The 12,626-nt window shown below is 35.0% G+C and overlaps 2 protein-coding genes across 3 annotated transcripts; one reads left to right on the plus strand and one right to left on the minus strand.

The window, feature by feature from the left end:
• Positions 1–671: 671 nt before the first annotated feature.
• actr6 (actin related protein 6) lies at positions 672–6,933 on the minus strand. Its single transcript, XM_030136699.1, has 11 exons — positions 6,747–6,933; positions 5,759–5,876; positions 5,584–5,652; positions 4,867–4,990; positions 4,245–4,380; positions 4,016–4,072; positions 3,682–3,780; positions 3,330–3,408; positions 2,926–3,097; positions 2,324–2,462; positions 672–1,642 (listed from the first exon to the last, which is right to left on the minus strand). Exons 1-11 carry the CDS (start codon positions 6,812–6,814, stop codon positions 1,513–1,515), a joined length of 1,191 nt encoding a protein of 396 aa, XP_029992559.1. The 5' UTR covers positions 6,815–6,933; the 3' UTR covers positions 672–1,512.
• Positions 6,934–9,421: 2,488 nt separating this feature from the next.
• Positions 9,422–11,035, plus strand: LOC115421182 (glycine-rich cell wall structural protein 1.8-like). 2 transcript variants are annotated; one of them, XM_030136928.1, is made up of 5 exons: positions 9,422–9,481; positions 9,565–9,610; positions 10,478–10,509; positions 10,597–10,614; positions 10,704–11,035. In XM_030136928.1, the coding sequence occupies exons 1-5, from the start codon at positions 9,443–9,445 to the stop codon at positions 10,857–10,859; spliced, it is 291 nt and encodes a 96-aa protein (XP_029992788.1). In that variant the 5' UTR covers positions 9,422–9,442; the 3' UTR covers positions 10,860–11,035. The 2 variants fall into 2 exon arrangements, with proteins under 2 accessions (XP_029992788.1, XP_029992789.1); XM_030136929.1 differs by having other exon boundaries at positions 9,428–9,481; positions 10,481–10,509.
• The last annotated feature ends 1,591 nt before the right edge of the window (positions 11,036–12,626 follow it).

Here is a 12,626-nt window from a genome sequence, read left to right on the forward strand (position 1 = left end):
CCGTGAATTCCCTACATCAGATTGCTGTCGTTTTACTTTCATAATAAAAAAAGAGAATGAAAAAAAGACAGCGGCATTGGTATGGCAAGTATGAACACTCAATGATTTAAAATATATATTTTTGTTTTCATAAACATCACAAGTGTTAAGGCCATGGTTGAAAAGTTCATTAGTCCCTATGTTCCCACAAGATTTTTTTTTTTTTATGTCTGTTTGCACGTTATGGTTATGCATGGGTTCAACAACAATTATGTGTTTAGTAGGCTGCCACTGTTAAAAACATGCTCCTGTGGAAGAGTTTGACAAGTTGGTTTAAATTATAAACTGTTGCAAATAAATGGATTTTCAGAAATTTCCTATTAAAGGTAAATTTCCATTAAACTCTCTTAAAATATATTTCGATACCCAAATGTAGATTCAAATATTTAATAGTTATTCATGAGGCTAAAGCTGACCAAGTTAAACAAATCAATCTTGCAAAATTTGCCTAATCATAAAAATCCCTAATTTTGTTACTCTGCTTGTGAGAAATAATTTACAGCGATTTTTACACTACAGCAATAAATATGTATTACATTTATTCAGTCATTAAGGCCTTAGTTTTGCCATGTTGAATGCAATGCTATGGAAAGATTGTTTTTTTTATACACAAATAGTCAAAGACAAGAATCTTTAAATGGCCAATAAAAACATAGGGAATGTTTATAGCAACATTTTGACAGTCTACATATACATGACTGCAGAATACTGTGAGCATATTCAGTTTTATCTGAGGAACAATGTTTATTATTTTAAAGGTTTTTTTTTTTTTTTAATGATGCAGTTAGTCTTACAACAGGGTTTGGGCTCCTAATGTGATTACAAAACTAAATTCTCCTAAAACAAGCAATTCCCCCCCCCCCAACATTTGGAGTAGTCACAGTAGTCCTAGCCACATTGACTTCTAAAACAGCCCAACTGTACTGGTACTATTACCAGTGGTAATACATGAAAATTGGAGCATGTCTGTCAGCAAGAGAGACAAGCCTGCATGACATGACATTGTTTCTTGCAAATTTCTGACAAAGTTTTAAATTTGTATCCCAATTCCAAGATTTAAAAATGGAGTAAATAACAAACAAAGAAATGGAAAAAACAGAAAAGTACAAATGTGGCAAATCTTAAACTACACATGTAAACTGATGTTTACCAAGTTCCTCTGAAATCACCTGAAACACTTTTCATTTACATCTTTCCAAGAGGTGTTTGAGGATACAATAAACGACATCTTTTGACAGATTAGAAAAGCAACACATGTAAAAAATAAAAAATAAAAATATGAAATATACAGTCTGTAGTTTCAGCACCACATTTCTATCCATTTAACAAAATATAACTGGCTTCAAAAGAACATTTCACATTCATTTTACCATTTCTGTGGCATTTGAAAGGCTGATCCTGCTATCCACTTAATTTAGTGGAAGTGAGGTTTGAAAAGTCAGGTCTGTTTTGCAAATCCATGATGACAAGACATTAAATATCAAACTTTTCTTCAGAAATACAATGTCCATTTTCTTCATACTCCTCCCGCGTCACCACCATCTCATCGTAGTCTGGGTTGTAGGCAAGCAGCTTCCCTCCTTCCCACGAGTAAGAGATCGGACTAGAGGACAATCAGATGTTAAAATAAAAACATTAGCACCAGAGAAACAGGATGTCTGTGCTGTTATTACTTCTGCCAAAGAGGTTATGTTTTTGTCAGCGTTGGTTTGTCTGTCTGTTTGCAAGATAACTCAAAAAGTTATGGACAGATTTGGATGAAAATTTCAGGAAATGTTGATACTGGCACAAGGAACAAATGATTAAATTTTGGTGGTGATTGGGGGGGGGGGGGCACTGATCTACCTTGGTGGAGGTCTGCGCTCTCCAAGTGCTTTTCTAGTTATAGTTGTTTTTGTTTTTTTTAACCTTTCAGTTTGTTTGTTTTTTTATTTGTGAATTTTATGAGTTCATAAGTATTTGAATTTTATGAAACTGATTGGTTTTACTTTAGTTTTATAGAGGTCAATTGAAGTCCCATGTTCTTCAAAGACATTTTGTTCTCATACACCATGAACCATTTAACCATAGTGAAACATTGTCTATATCATTTTATAATTTCTAATTCATTTTATTCAGTGTTTGTCATTTATCATTTGTCATATGTTCTTAACTATATCTTGAAAATTGCTGTTTTATTTTTATTTCAGTTAAATAGTTTTATTTGATGTTAATTTAAAAAAAACAAACAAACATGTAATTCCTGAGTGCTGACTGATATAATGTTTACTTTTTTGTTGCTTACTTTGCTGGCAAAAGGACTGACACCGGCAGATGAGCGGGGGCGAGTGATCGTAGTTCAGCCTCCAGTCGTTCTCTGAATCCTGGAAACAAAGTGTTTCCTCCTGTCAGGACAATGTTCTGATAGAAGTGGGGCTGCATCTCTGTCAACAGAAAACACCATTAGTAGCACAATGTGGAAATGTGAACCACACATAAAAAAAAAAAAAAAAAAATTACAGTAAATAAAAAAGCTGTCATTTACTCAACACCAGAGTTTACACTTTTCAGAACCAGCTGATAAAGTGTGATCCTTGTAGTAATCAACTTTTTACATTTGAGTAAATTTTTTTCAGCACGATAGGGTCTTTTCATGCTTTTATTTCAGAACAGATAAAAAAGCCCTGCACCTATGCTACATTTACTTACAATGGTACGTTAATGTGTGATTTTGTTTTTAAAAAAGTAATTCCATTTCTTAATTTATTTTCTCTTTTTTATTCATGTAGTAGAGAAAAGGCAGAAATTTAGGGGAATATGAGAGACGAGACCAAATTCCATTGTGTACAGTATTTATTGTTATTAGAATTTATTGAAAAGACTGATAATAAAAAAGACTGTACACACCTTCTGGCATAGACTGGATAGAGTGGACAATGGTCTCAGGGATGCCCATTTCCTGGATCCCAATGTCTGACGGGTGGAAGAGCATCTCAGGAACGGCAAAGCGCTCGTTTGCCAATCTCAGTATCTGCTCTCCTGTCTTGTACTTTCCTGTGAAGACCATCTCCTCTCTTGGCTGATAAAGATGAAAAAAAAAAAAAACAAGGACAACAAAAAATAAACGAAAATGGCAACAATAAAGCAGGAACATTCACTAAAAGATTCAGGATGAGTAATAGATGTAAAGGGTCCACTGTTTAGATTTAGAATATTCAGTCAGTTGTAGCCTGCAACTTCATCGCTACTAGACATCTCTAAATATCAACCATTGAATGTTTAAAAATCAAATAAAAATAGACAATGCTCACCTTGCAAAAACCTTTTTTGATGGCGCTGAAGTCTGGAAGGACATAATCCCTCATCACAGTGTTCTCCTCCCCTTTCATCCTGAAAATATGAAACAAAAGAGGAAATAATTCAGACACAATCAGAGACTTTCTGAGCTCAGGTTTCATGAAGCGGTGTACAGCAGTAGTGAACTACATGTAATTAAATTAGCAATTCCTTTTTTTTTTTTTTTTTTTTTTACCATTTTTGTATAATTAACTACACATATAGTTGTTATTATTACTGTAACAGCAATAATGCAATAATAGGGAAAAAGCTGATTAATACCATGGCCCTTGTCCTGTGTTTGACATGGGTGTGTATTTGACTTACTGTGCAATCTCCATGTCTTTGTAAAACTGCTGGGAGACATAACAGACATCCTCCTTCACCTGGTTTATCACATGAGTTTCATCCATCACATGTAACTGGCTAAAAAAACAGGAAACAGGAAGATTATTTTTGAAATACTTATTTGAGCAGGAGGATTTATTTTCAGGATGACTGAAAAAAAAAAAACCCACTGTTCTCACATATAATGTATTGTTAATTTTACTGTTGTAATAATATAATTTGTTCCATTTATTGGTGGAAAGGACCAGTGCATTTAAAAATGATAAAAATCAGGCACGTCCTACATTAACAGAGCTCAGTGAAATGGTTTTACCGATATGAAATGATTTCCTTCAGGTGATTGGTCAGGAGCTTCCCACCAACATTGATCCTGTGAGACATGAAAAAAACAAATGTTCATTAGATAAGGGCAGGTGATATGGCCAGACTCTTCCATGTGTATCCATACAGCTCATGACCATTAAATGCTCCAAACATTCCATCAAATATTATTGTTATTATTGAAGTGTCTTTCACTGGTACATATTGCCAGGTCCTCTCACCTGCGAATGCCATCTTTCATCTTCTTGCTCCGGCAATAGGGGGCGATGTGGGTGAAGGAGAAGCCACTGTCAACAACCAAACAGCAGAGCTCTGAGGGTTTTGTGTGGAAATAGTGATGAGCACTTAGCGATCCCGCTGGAAAAATGGCAAACACAGAAAACATAGTAAATATTTTTCACACAGCATTACAGGTCGATAAGTTGTAGATTCTGAACAAAAGTCTGGAGCAGGAAAAAGCTGACTTTTGATTCAGTGAATGATATCACCTTGCCCTCCTTCACCAAAGATGAAATTTGACACTGTGGAAAATGAACTATTTTGAATTTGTTAACACTTGGATTCAACTGAACATCTAAGTCAAAATAATGAATGCATAAATAAATGTGCTTCACTTCACGATAAATTACCAGTCAAAATGTCCTTTTTGACCTATTATTTTACCTTAAAGTCAATAATTCAGCAAGAATCTTAAATCTGGGCTATATGGACAAAATAAAACCATATTCTGATATATTTCACTTAAATGGCATACTAATATATTATTAAGATTTTTTTCTGAAGTGGGTTATATGTTTTTAAAAGATGGCTGAAAAAATAAAAATGAAAAACAGTTAGACCCACCGTTTATCCTCAGAGCTGACTGAAACTGGTATTCCTCAAAAAGGATTTCATTCATCGACTCCTGAATGGATGTGAAGTTAAAGTATGGTTCTGTGATAATTATACTGGTGTCTGCAAAATCCACCTGGTCAGACAGTAGAGGAAGACACAGTGAAGTCAGATAGTAGTCTAATTTATATATCAGACAGCCCAAATTATTATGAAATGGGACTGCAGACAAGACTCATATATTTGACAAAAACCAAGACTAGAATTCATACTACCACTACAAAGATAATTGTTATTTGAAATAAAATTTAAAACTAAATTAAAAGTACAATGAATGCAACACAAAGTAAAAAAAATTCCTTTGTTTTCACACAAAAGATTAAAGGTGCAAAAATAAAAGTAATTCAGACTATTTGGAATAGTTAATTAACAGCTTTCTAAATAATTTTCAATCCCATTCAGTCTTTCATCCCACATTTTCCTGCTTCTATAAAACAAGGCTTTCTCATAATTGCTGAAAAACTTGAACTAAAACCATTTAGGCACTTATGTAACTAACATGAAACCAAAGACCAAATTGAAGTAAAGACATTTTTAAAACTATACAACTCACTAATGCTCCACTAATGTATTTTTTCATCACAGAAAATAACGTTTTCTCTTCTGTCAATTTTGGCTGTTTTAATGATAGTAAAAATAAACTTTTCAAAACTATAGTAGCTGTTACACCTTGAACATTTCTTTTCCAAAGAGATGATCCCAGACTTTCCTCTGAACATCCCAGTTGACCAGGTAACCCTGGGACAAGGAAAATGAGAAAAGGAATCTGAAAATGTTGAAAACTGATCCAGACATGATGTTGTATGTAAAACTGTAGCCTCTATGTGTGGATATTCTCTGTCACCTTCTGGAAAGGGAGAATGTAGAAAAGACCAGAGGGATCTTTGATCTCATCGAGCTGATTGGCAGTGAAGGTTTTCAGTCTGGACGTTTTAGAGCGAAACTGACAATTGGGGATGACACTGATGAAGACAAAGAAAGTAAAAGACTGTGAAGAAGTCACCGATTTTGGTGGCTGTCCAAATAACAAAAGGGACATTATGTGCAGAAACTATTATTGCTTTTTCTGAATCTAAATCTATGAAACAGTTTATTAGACATAATTTTGGTTCATGACATCATTCGCTACTCTGAAGTAGTGCTGGGTAATGCATTGAATGGCAAACACAGAATTTAACTCATAAAGACCCAGTGCTACTTTTATGTTAGTTGCCAAACAAATGTTTCCTCTCTATTTCACCTTTCTTCAGTGATTTACCACCATTTATTATAGTATTATCTTCTGTAATGTTGCTTGATGGTTATTATACCAAAAACAGAGAAAACTGAAGGAAAAGTGACTTTTTTTTTTTTAGCAAAAATATCATTAACTGAACATAAACCCAGTGTATCCATCCCCTGTCATTGATCCAACTCCATGGGTTTTACTGGTGAATCAATGTTGTAGAAGATGAGTGTTTCCACGCTCACTATGGAGCCTCTGAACGTCCAAATGGGTCATATCTGATGACCATGAAAAGATGACAAACTGCATTTTACACCAGTTGTTTACATGTATTGACAGGATTAGTAGATAAGCAGGTATTAAACAGTTTAGATCAGTAGATGGTTCTGGTCGGCGGTGGATGTTTGGGTCTTTATGGGTTAAATTATGCACAACAGGTTTAACTTTTTCCTTACGGTGTGTTCAAGCACTACACAAAACGATATAAACAGGGCTGCCACTGAGGATTACAATAATTAAATCAAATAAATTCATAAAAGCTCAATCAGCGTCCGTTTGTTATTGTTATCATTAACGTTAGCTTCCTTGCTAACATTAACGAGCTCACCTGACTTTCTCCTGACTATATCCAATTTTCGCCGTGTAGGCTCCATTATCTAGAACTAACGTAGCCATTTTGAAATTGTGTCTGGCAACATTAAAACAATAAATTAATTTATTCCGGTGATTCTTAAACAAAACACATTTCTTCACTTTCAACAACGCGAAGCTTCATGTTTGTGCGCCGAATTAAAATCTTCCGGCACATGGCAATCTCTGAAGCAGCCAATCAGATATCCTGTTGTCTCTTTAGGGGCGGGCTCTGAGCTGGGATAGCCAATTAGACTCCGTAGTTGTGGTCCTATTTGAAAAGTGTCCGTGTGTAAACAGGTATGTTTCGCTTTAGTTCTGTTAGGGTCAAATTGTTGCAATGTACACTATGAGAAATGTCAGATCCTTCACTTAGAAATATAACGATCTAAAAAATATTCCATTGTGTGTTTACAGCTTTTACCTATGTAAGGTTTAAATGCAGACTTTTTCTTGTAGTGGAGTATTTAACAGTGTGGTTTTATGCTTTTAGTTCTTCCATAACTAGAATTACAGGTTCTGTGCGGTGTATATTTTCTTCTTTTGTCTTCACTCTTCTTGGAATTTGTTCTGTGCTGTAAGCTGATTGGCAAGGTCCTCAGGAGCCAGAAAGCAGGAAGGTAGTTTAATGGAGAAAAAATAAAATTTGGTAACTGTGAGATGAACGTAAAAGAACCATGTTTGAGTTTTGAGTCATTTTGAGATTTTACAAATATTCAAGCTTGTGCAAGCTATTTTCATTTGAAATGTGAAATGACACGTTGCACATACAGAATATCAAGCAGTACAGGCAGTCAAAATTTCCCCTTGATCATCAAGTGTGACATAAAAAAAGAAAAAACATGAAAATGTTTTTGTTGGCAAGACTTATGTCACAGCTTCAACATAGACACAGAGGATTTAAGGTTATTTTGCGGGTGTACTTTTACCTGGATCACCTGATGTGACACTTTCATCAGGGTGTGTACAACTACCGCAAGACAGTGAAAGGTGTGTCCTAGACATGGTATAATTAAAGAAAGAATGTGAGGGTGTTGTTTTGTATTTTAATTGTTTTGTTGTCTGTCTGTTTGTCCGTCCATCCAACTGTCCATTCTGGCTGAGGGGTATTAGTGCACAGCACATTATGTTTCTTTTTGCAGTGTTAGCTGACAAAGAAAATGGTTACCAAAAAAATGGGATTATTGCCAGGATTACACGAATCATGAGTGGTTGTATTTTTCCATTTGTCTTGATCCAACTGCATTCCACAATGGCTGTTTTTATACAGGGCGTTAATTGTAGGATCATTTGGATTTTGCATACAGACAGTGAATCATAAGGTGCTGAGTCATGATGTGCCACCACAACTCCATTATTTCATCTGCTCTTCACACTGTGTCGAATTATAATAGAAAACAGTGTTTGGTATCTTATTATCTTGAATCTCAATTATGCTGAATTTAAATTTTCATTCTTGCCCCCCCCCCCCCCAAAAAAAAAAAAAAAAAAGCGATGTTCAGGGACTGAAAATACAAAGAGGTAAAAAGTTTTAGGTGAAATCTTCTCCCATTTGTGCTACAAACAGGAGGAGAGCCTTACAAGTTGAATGTGTTACAATACTGAATCTTTGTTATTACATTTTAGAGAGCATGACAAATAGCAGACAAGTGGCAACAGTACAGGTCAGTGTAGCACCCACACCCTCTTTTTCTTCAGCCAGGCCTTTGTAAAGTGTGCAGAATGTGGTTTTGCATTGTTCAGATGAAATATTCATGTTTTTCCGACCACAACAATAAGTCAACATTAATTCAGCATTAATGGTGCCTTACAGAAGTGCAGAGGAGCCTTACTGAGGTCACTGATGACTCCAGAAAATGGCAGACCCTGGCTTCTGGTGCTTGTTACTTGTAACAGTGAGAATAGTTTTTTTGTCTGGCTGCAGCACACCGTGTGCATTTCTTGCAAAAAAGACCAGGATACTGATTGAGTTGACTTTTTCCTTTTAACCATTTCTTCTTCATCATTTATAAAACTACAACTTTGGTTCAAATATGTGTAATATTATATTTTTCAAATGCACTTCAACAACATTAGCTTTTTTCATTAGCATTTTTTTTTTTCAACTAAAACAGTGTATTCAGCCTAGAGGTGAAAAACATTTGTTCATTAAGACAAAGTTTGATTAGTCAACTAGAAAAGCACTCTGAGAGCGCAGACCTCCACCAAGGCAGATCAGTCCCCCCCCCATCACCACCAGAATGTAATCATTTGTTCCTTGTGCCAGTATCAACACTTCCTGAAAATTTCATGAAAATCTGTCCATAACGTTTTGAGTCATCTTGCTAACAGACACACAAACAAACAAACAAACAAACCCCGATGAAAACATAACCTCTGCTGTCCTTGGTGGAGGTAATAAAGCACACATGTCAGTAATGTTCACTTGGGGTTACATTCCAGCCCTCGGTGGCTCCACTTCAGCAACAATATTTTCAGTTGAAGGTGTCAGTTGCCATGAGAGACAGAAAAAACTGTTTGTTGTTGTTCAGGAATCAGCATAACCAACCTGTTCAGTTATTATAATAGATTATGCTTATCATTATAAGTCCTGTAGCCAAACACAAGGCTTGTGCACAATGTGAACACACCCACAGTTGTCATGCAATATGTTGCCTTATAAATACAGACTGCATGCACAGTCCTGAAAAAAACCTTACATTTCTACACCAGGTATGTGCACTGTAATTTGTTACTATATTATACTATTATTATAATAAATATTTTAAATCTTTATCTGTATTATTTCCCTGTAGGAAAAGACCGTGATTACACTTGTCATCAAAGACAAAATGGAAAATCGTAAGTCATTTTAATTATTTTTTCCTTACTATTATTCATTATTATTTATTACTCACTAGAATTACTAAAGTTTATGTGAGAAAAAACTTTTTAGGACTAAAAATTGACAAAAAATTTAATAATGTAACTGTAACTAAAAATCTTTCTCATTACTGAGATGTTGTTTTTTTTCAATTACCTGGTTAACTCTTCGTCATATAAAATGTTTAAATGGTGTTTTATCAGCATTTCCAAAGTCAAAGATCACTCCCTCAAATGTTTTGTTTGGCCCAAAACCCAATCATATTCAACTTTGTTTTATTGATAAAGAAAAAAATAGGAAACAATATAAATTAAATTATCAATTAAATTTTAGGAGACTAGAATCAACTTGAGTATCTCAAGTGTTACTCAAACAGATTAATTCATTATCACAATAGTTGTTGAAGTTACAGATGACTATCATTTAATTCATAGTTGCAGCTCTAATCTGGTTTTTAACTTTGGACAAACAATGCTCTTGCTTATACTGAAAGTAGTCCGTTGCACTATATTGACATATTTAACTAAACTTTAACTGTTACATTTACAGCATATCTGTATGTCAACTCTCTTTCTTTGGAAAAGAGTTTTCCAAGGAGACTTGAACAATTTTCATTGTCAACATTTTTTTTCATACAATTCTCTATGAAGTTAGAATTGTCACAGGACTTGCAAGTAAACATTACATAGCATTTTTGTCAGTTATAGTTTTAGTGGCTGTGTGCTGTCTGACCTGTGTTGTTGAGAGTCATCTCCATTCTGCATTTCTTGACATTTCAGTCATGAAATATTGAGAAGCATGATGTTTCATGTAATTTTCTTTGTTTTTTTTTTTGTTCCCCATAGCAGGTGGTGGACGCGGAGATGGTTGCCGTGGGGTAATATGTCATTTAAGTTCTTAATGTATGATTTATACATTGTAGTTCATTTCACAACACTAATGTCATTGTAATGATCTGTTGCAGGAAAGAGGCAAGGAACAGGTATGTTTATGAATGACAGCTACATTGGTCAGTTTTTTCTCCATCTGCTTCTACAAATGGTTTCACCGTTGCTCTTCACATGTTTTCAGGGACAAGGCTGTGGAGGTGGACAGGACAAAGAACGTGGATGCAAAGGTGGACCAGGACAAGGACAAGAACAAGGACAAGGACCAAAACAAGGACAAGGATGTGGAAAAGGACGTGGACAGGAAATGAAAGCAGAACATGCTCGTGGTCCAGAATGAAGAAACAGTTTGACCCTTGAGGATAAAAATTATTCTTGAATGATGGATTCCCCTCTGTGTGATAATATAAAGAAGTGAATATTAAATCTTGATTGTCTTACTTGTCTGTTGGTTCATCACAAAGAGAAATTTGGCATCAACAAAAATTAAACAAATAAATGAAATTCTAATACGCACAATGAAACATGACTGCGCTACTTTTTACGGTCTCTTCAAGTCTCTTCTTTGCATCCTTTTTCCAAAACATTTTTAATGATATTTTAATCTTTTATGTTGTTTTTATCTTGTTTGGTCTTTTACATGGTTTTGCCATTTGAGGCCTCTCTGGGGTTATAAACTATTCTACATTTCTTCCTCTATTTTAACTAGGTACATGAAATCACATGTTACATATTCTTATATTCCTATATTTTATTCTCTGACTCATTTTTAGTCCTAACCTGAAGTATCCATTGTCTTTAGGTACTGGTGTGGGGCAGACATAAAGAGCAGATCGCCAACCTATTCAAAGTCAAAAAGTTGAAGAAATTAGATGCATCCTTTGCTGAAGAGAAAAACTATATTAGCTGGTAACAATAGGGCAGCATAACAATATAGATATGGCTATACATAATTCTGCAAAACAGCAAATTTGAACAACATAAGAAATATCAAACTATAAAACTCAAGATGACTGGATATCAAGGCTGCATATCTACCACTAAACTGTCATTCCTGTATTAAAAAAAATAGTTTTGAATGAGACAGAAACAAACTGTTTTTTAAAAGGATTCATACTAACTCACATCTCAAAAAGAGCTGATATGTGGTTTTCAGACAAAGTGACTGTATTTGGAGTGAAAAGTGGAAACCACTGAGACAGTTTGGTACTTAATTTATTCAACACCTGTCTATTCGAGTGTTAAAAAGGTGTTAAAATATGTGAATACAAGACAGGGCATCTGACAGGCAATTAGAATGTGTGTGTTGGGACAATGCTATCTTAAACCTCTGACCTATTCTCATTTATTGTGTTATTGCCTTTTTGAGTTTTTTTTTTCCAATTAATCTCAATCTCAATCAGTCTTTTAAACATTCAGTATCTTCACTAGTACACAACCACTGCACTTACTTTTAGTGTTTCCTTCATATGTCTCTCTCTCTCTCTCTCTCTCTCTCTCTCTCTCTCTCTCTCTCTCTCTCTCTCCCTCTCTCTCTCTATACACACACACACACACACACACACACACACACACACACATACAAACACACATATGTGTGTGTGCTTGCTGTTTTTAGTTGTTTACTTTTTAACATACTGTATGTTACTGTAAATATTATAAACCTTACTCTTTCGGGACTCTTGTCTATTATCTATTTCTATGTGTTTCATTGTCTTTATTGCTTTGTATCTGCCTCTTGGCACGATTGTCAATTGACCTACCAGTTTATATAAAGGTTAAATAAAAATAAAATTATGGTGTTTTACATAAGCAGGTGCAATCAGCAGATTTTATCAAGTAACTGACTTCCTGAGTTATTTCATCATATGGCAAGGCAGATTTATTTGTATAGCACAATTCATACACGGGGCAATTCACAGTGCTTTACAAAAATGGAAAAGAGACAGAACCACACATTTACAACAATTACACAAAAACACACAATTACAATTAAAACATAATCAATAAAACATAAATAACTAGAAGCACTCGGAGAGCGCAGACCTCCGCCAAGGCTGATCAGTAGCCCCCCCCATGGGCCCCCCCACCCCCGATCACCACCAAA

This window comes from Sphaeramia orbicularis, chromosome 6 (assembly GCF_902148855.1).
Source record: "Sphaeramia orbicularis chromosome 6, fSphaOr1.1, whole genome shotgun sequence".
Classification (NCBI taxonomy): Eukaryota; Metazoa; Chordata; class Actinopteri; order Kurtiformes; family Apogonidae; genus Sphaeramia; species Sphaeramia orbicularis.

Excerpts from the sequence above, each read along its gene's own strand:
- actr6 (XM_030136699.1), bottom strand. The coding sequence starts at position 6,814 with ATGGCTACGTTAGTTCTAGATAATGGAGCCTACACGGCGAAAATTGGA. Across the intron at positions 5,877-6,746 it reads TATAGTCAGGAGAAAGTCAG|TGTCATCCCCAATTGTCAGT; the intron begins GTGAGCTCGTTA and ends TGTCTTCATCAG. Across the intron at positions 3,098-3,329 it reads TCAAAAAAGGTTTTTGCAAG|CCAAGAGAGGAGATGGTCTT; the intron begins GTGAGCATTGTC and ends CATCTTTATCAG.
- LOC115421182 (XM_030136928.1), top strand. The coding sequence starts at position 9,443 with ATGCACAGTCCTGAAAAAAACCTTACATTTCTACACCAG. Across the intron at positions 9,482-9,564 it reads ACCTTACATTTCTACACCAG|GAAAAGACCGTGATTACACT; the intron begins GTATGTGCACTG and ends ATTTCCCTGTAG. Across the intron at positions 9,611-10,477 it reads CAAAGACAAAATGGAAAATC|CAGGTGGTGGACGCGGAGAT; the intron begins GTAAGTCATTTT and ends TGTTCCCCATAG.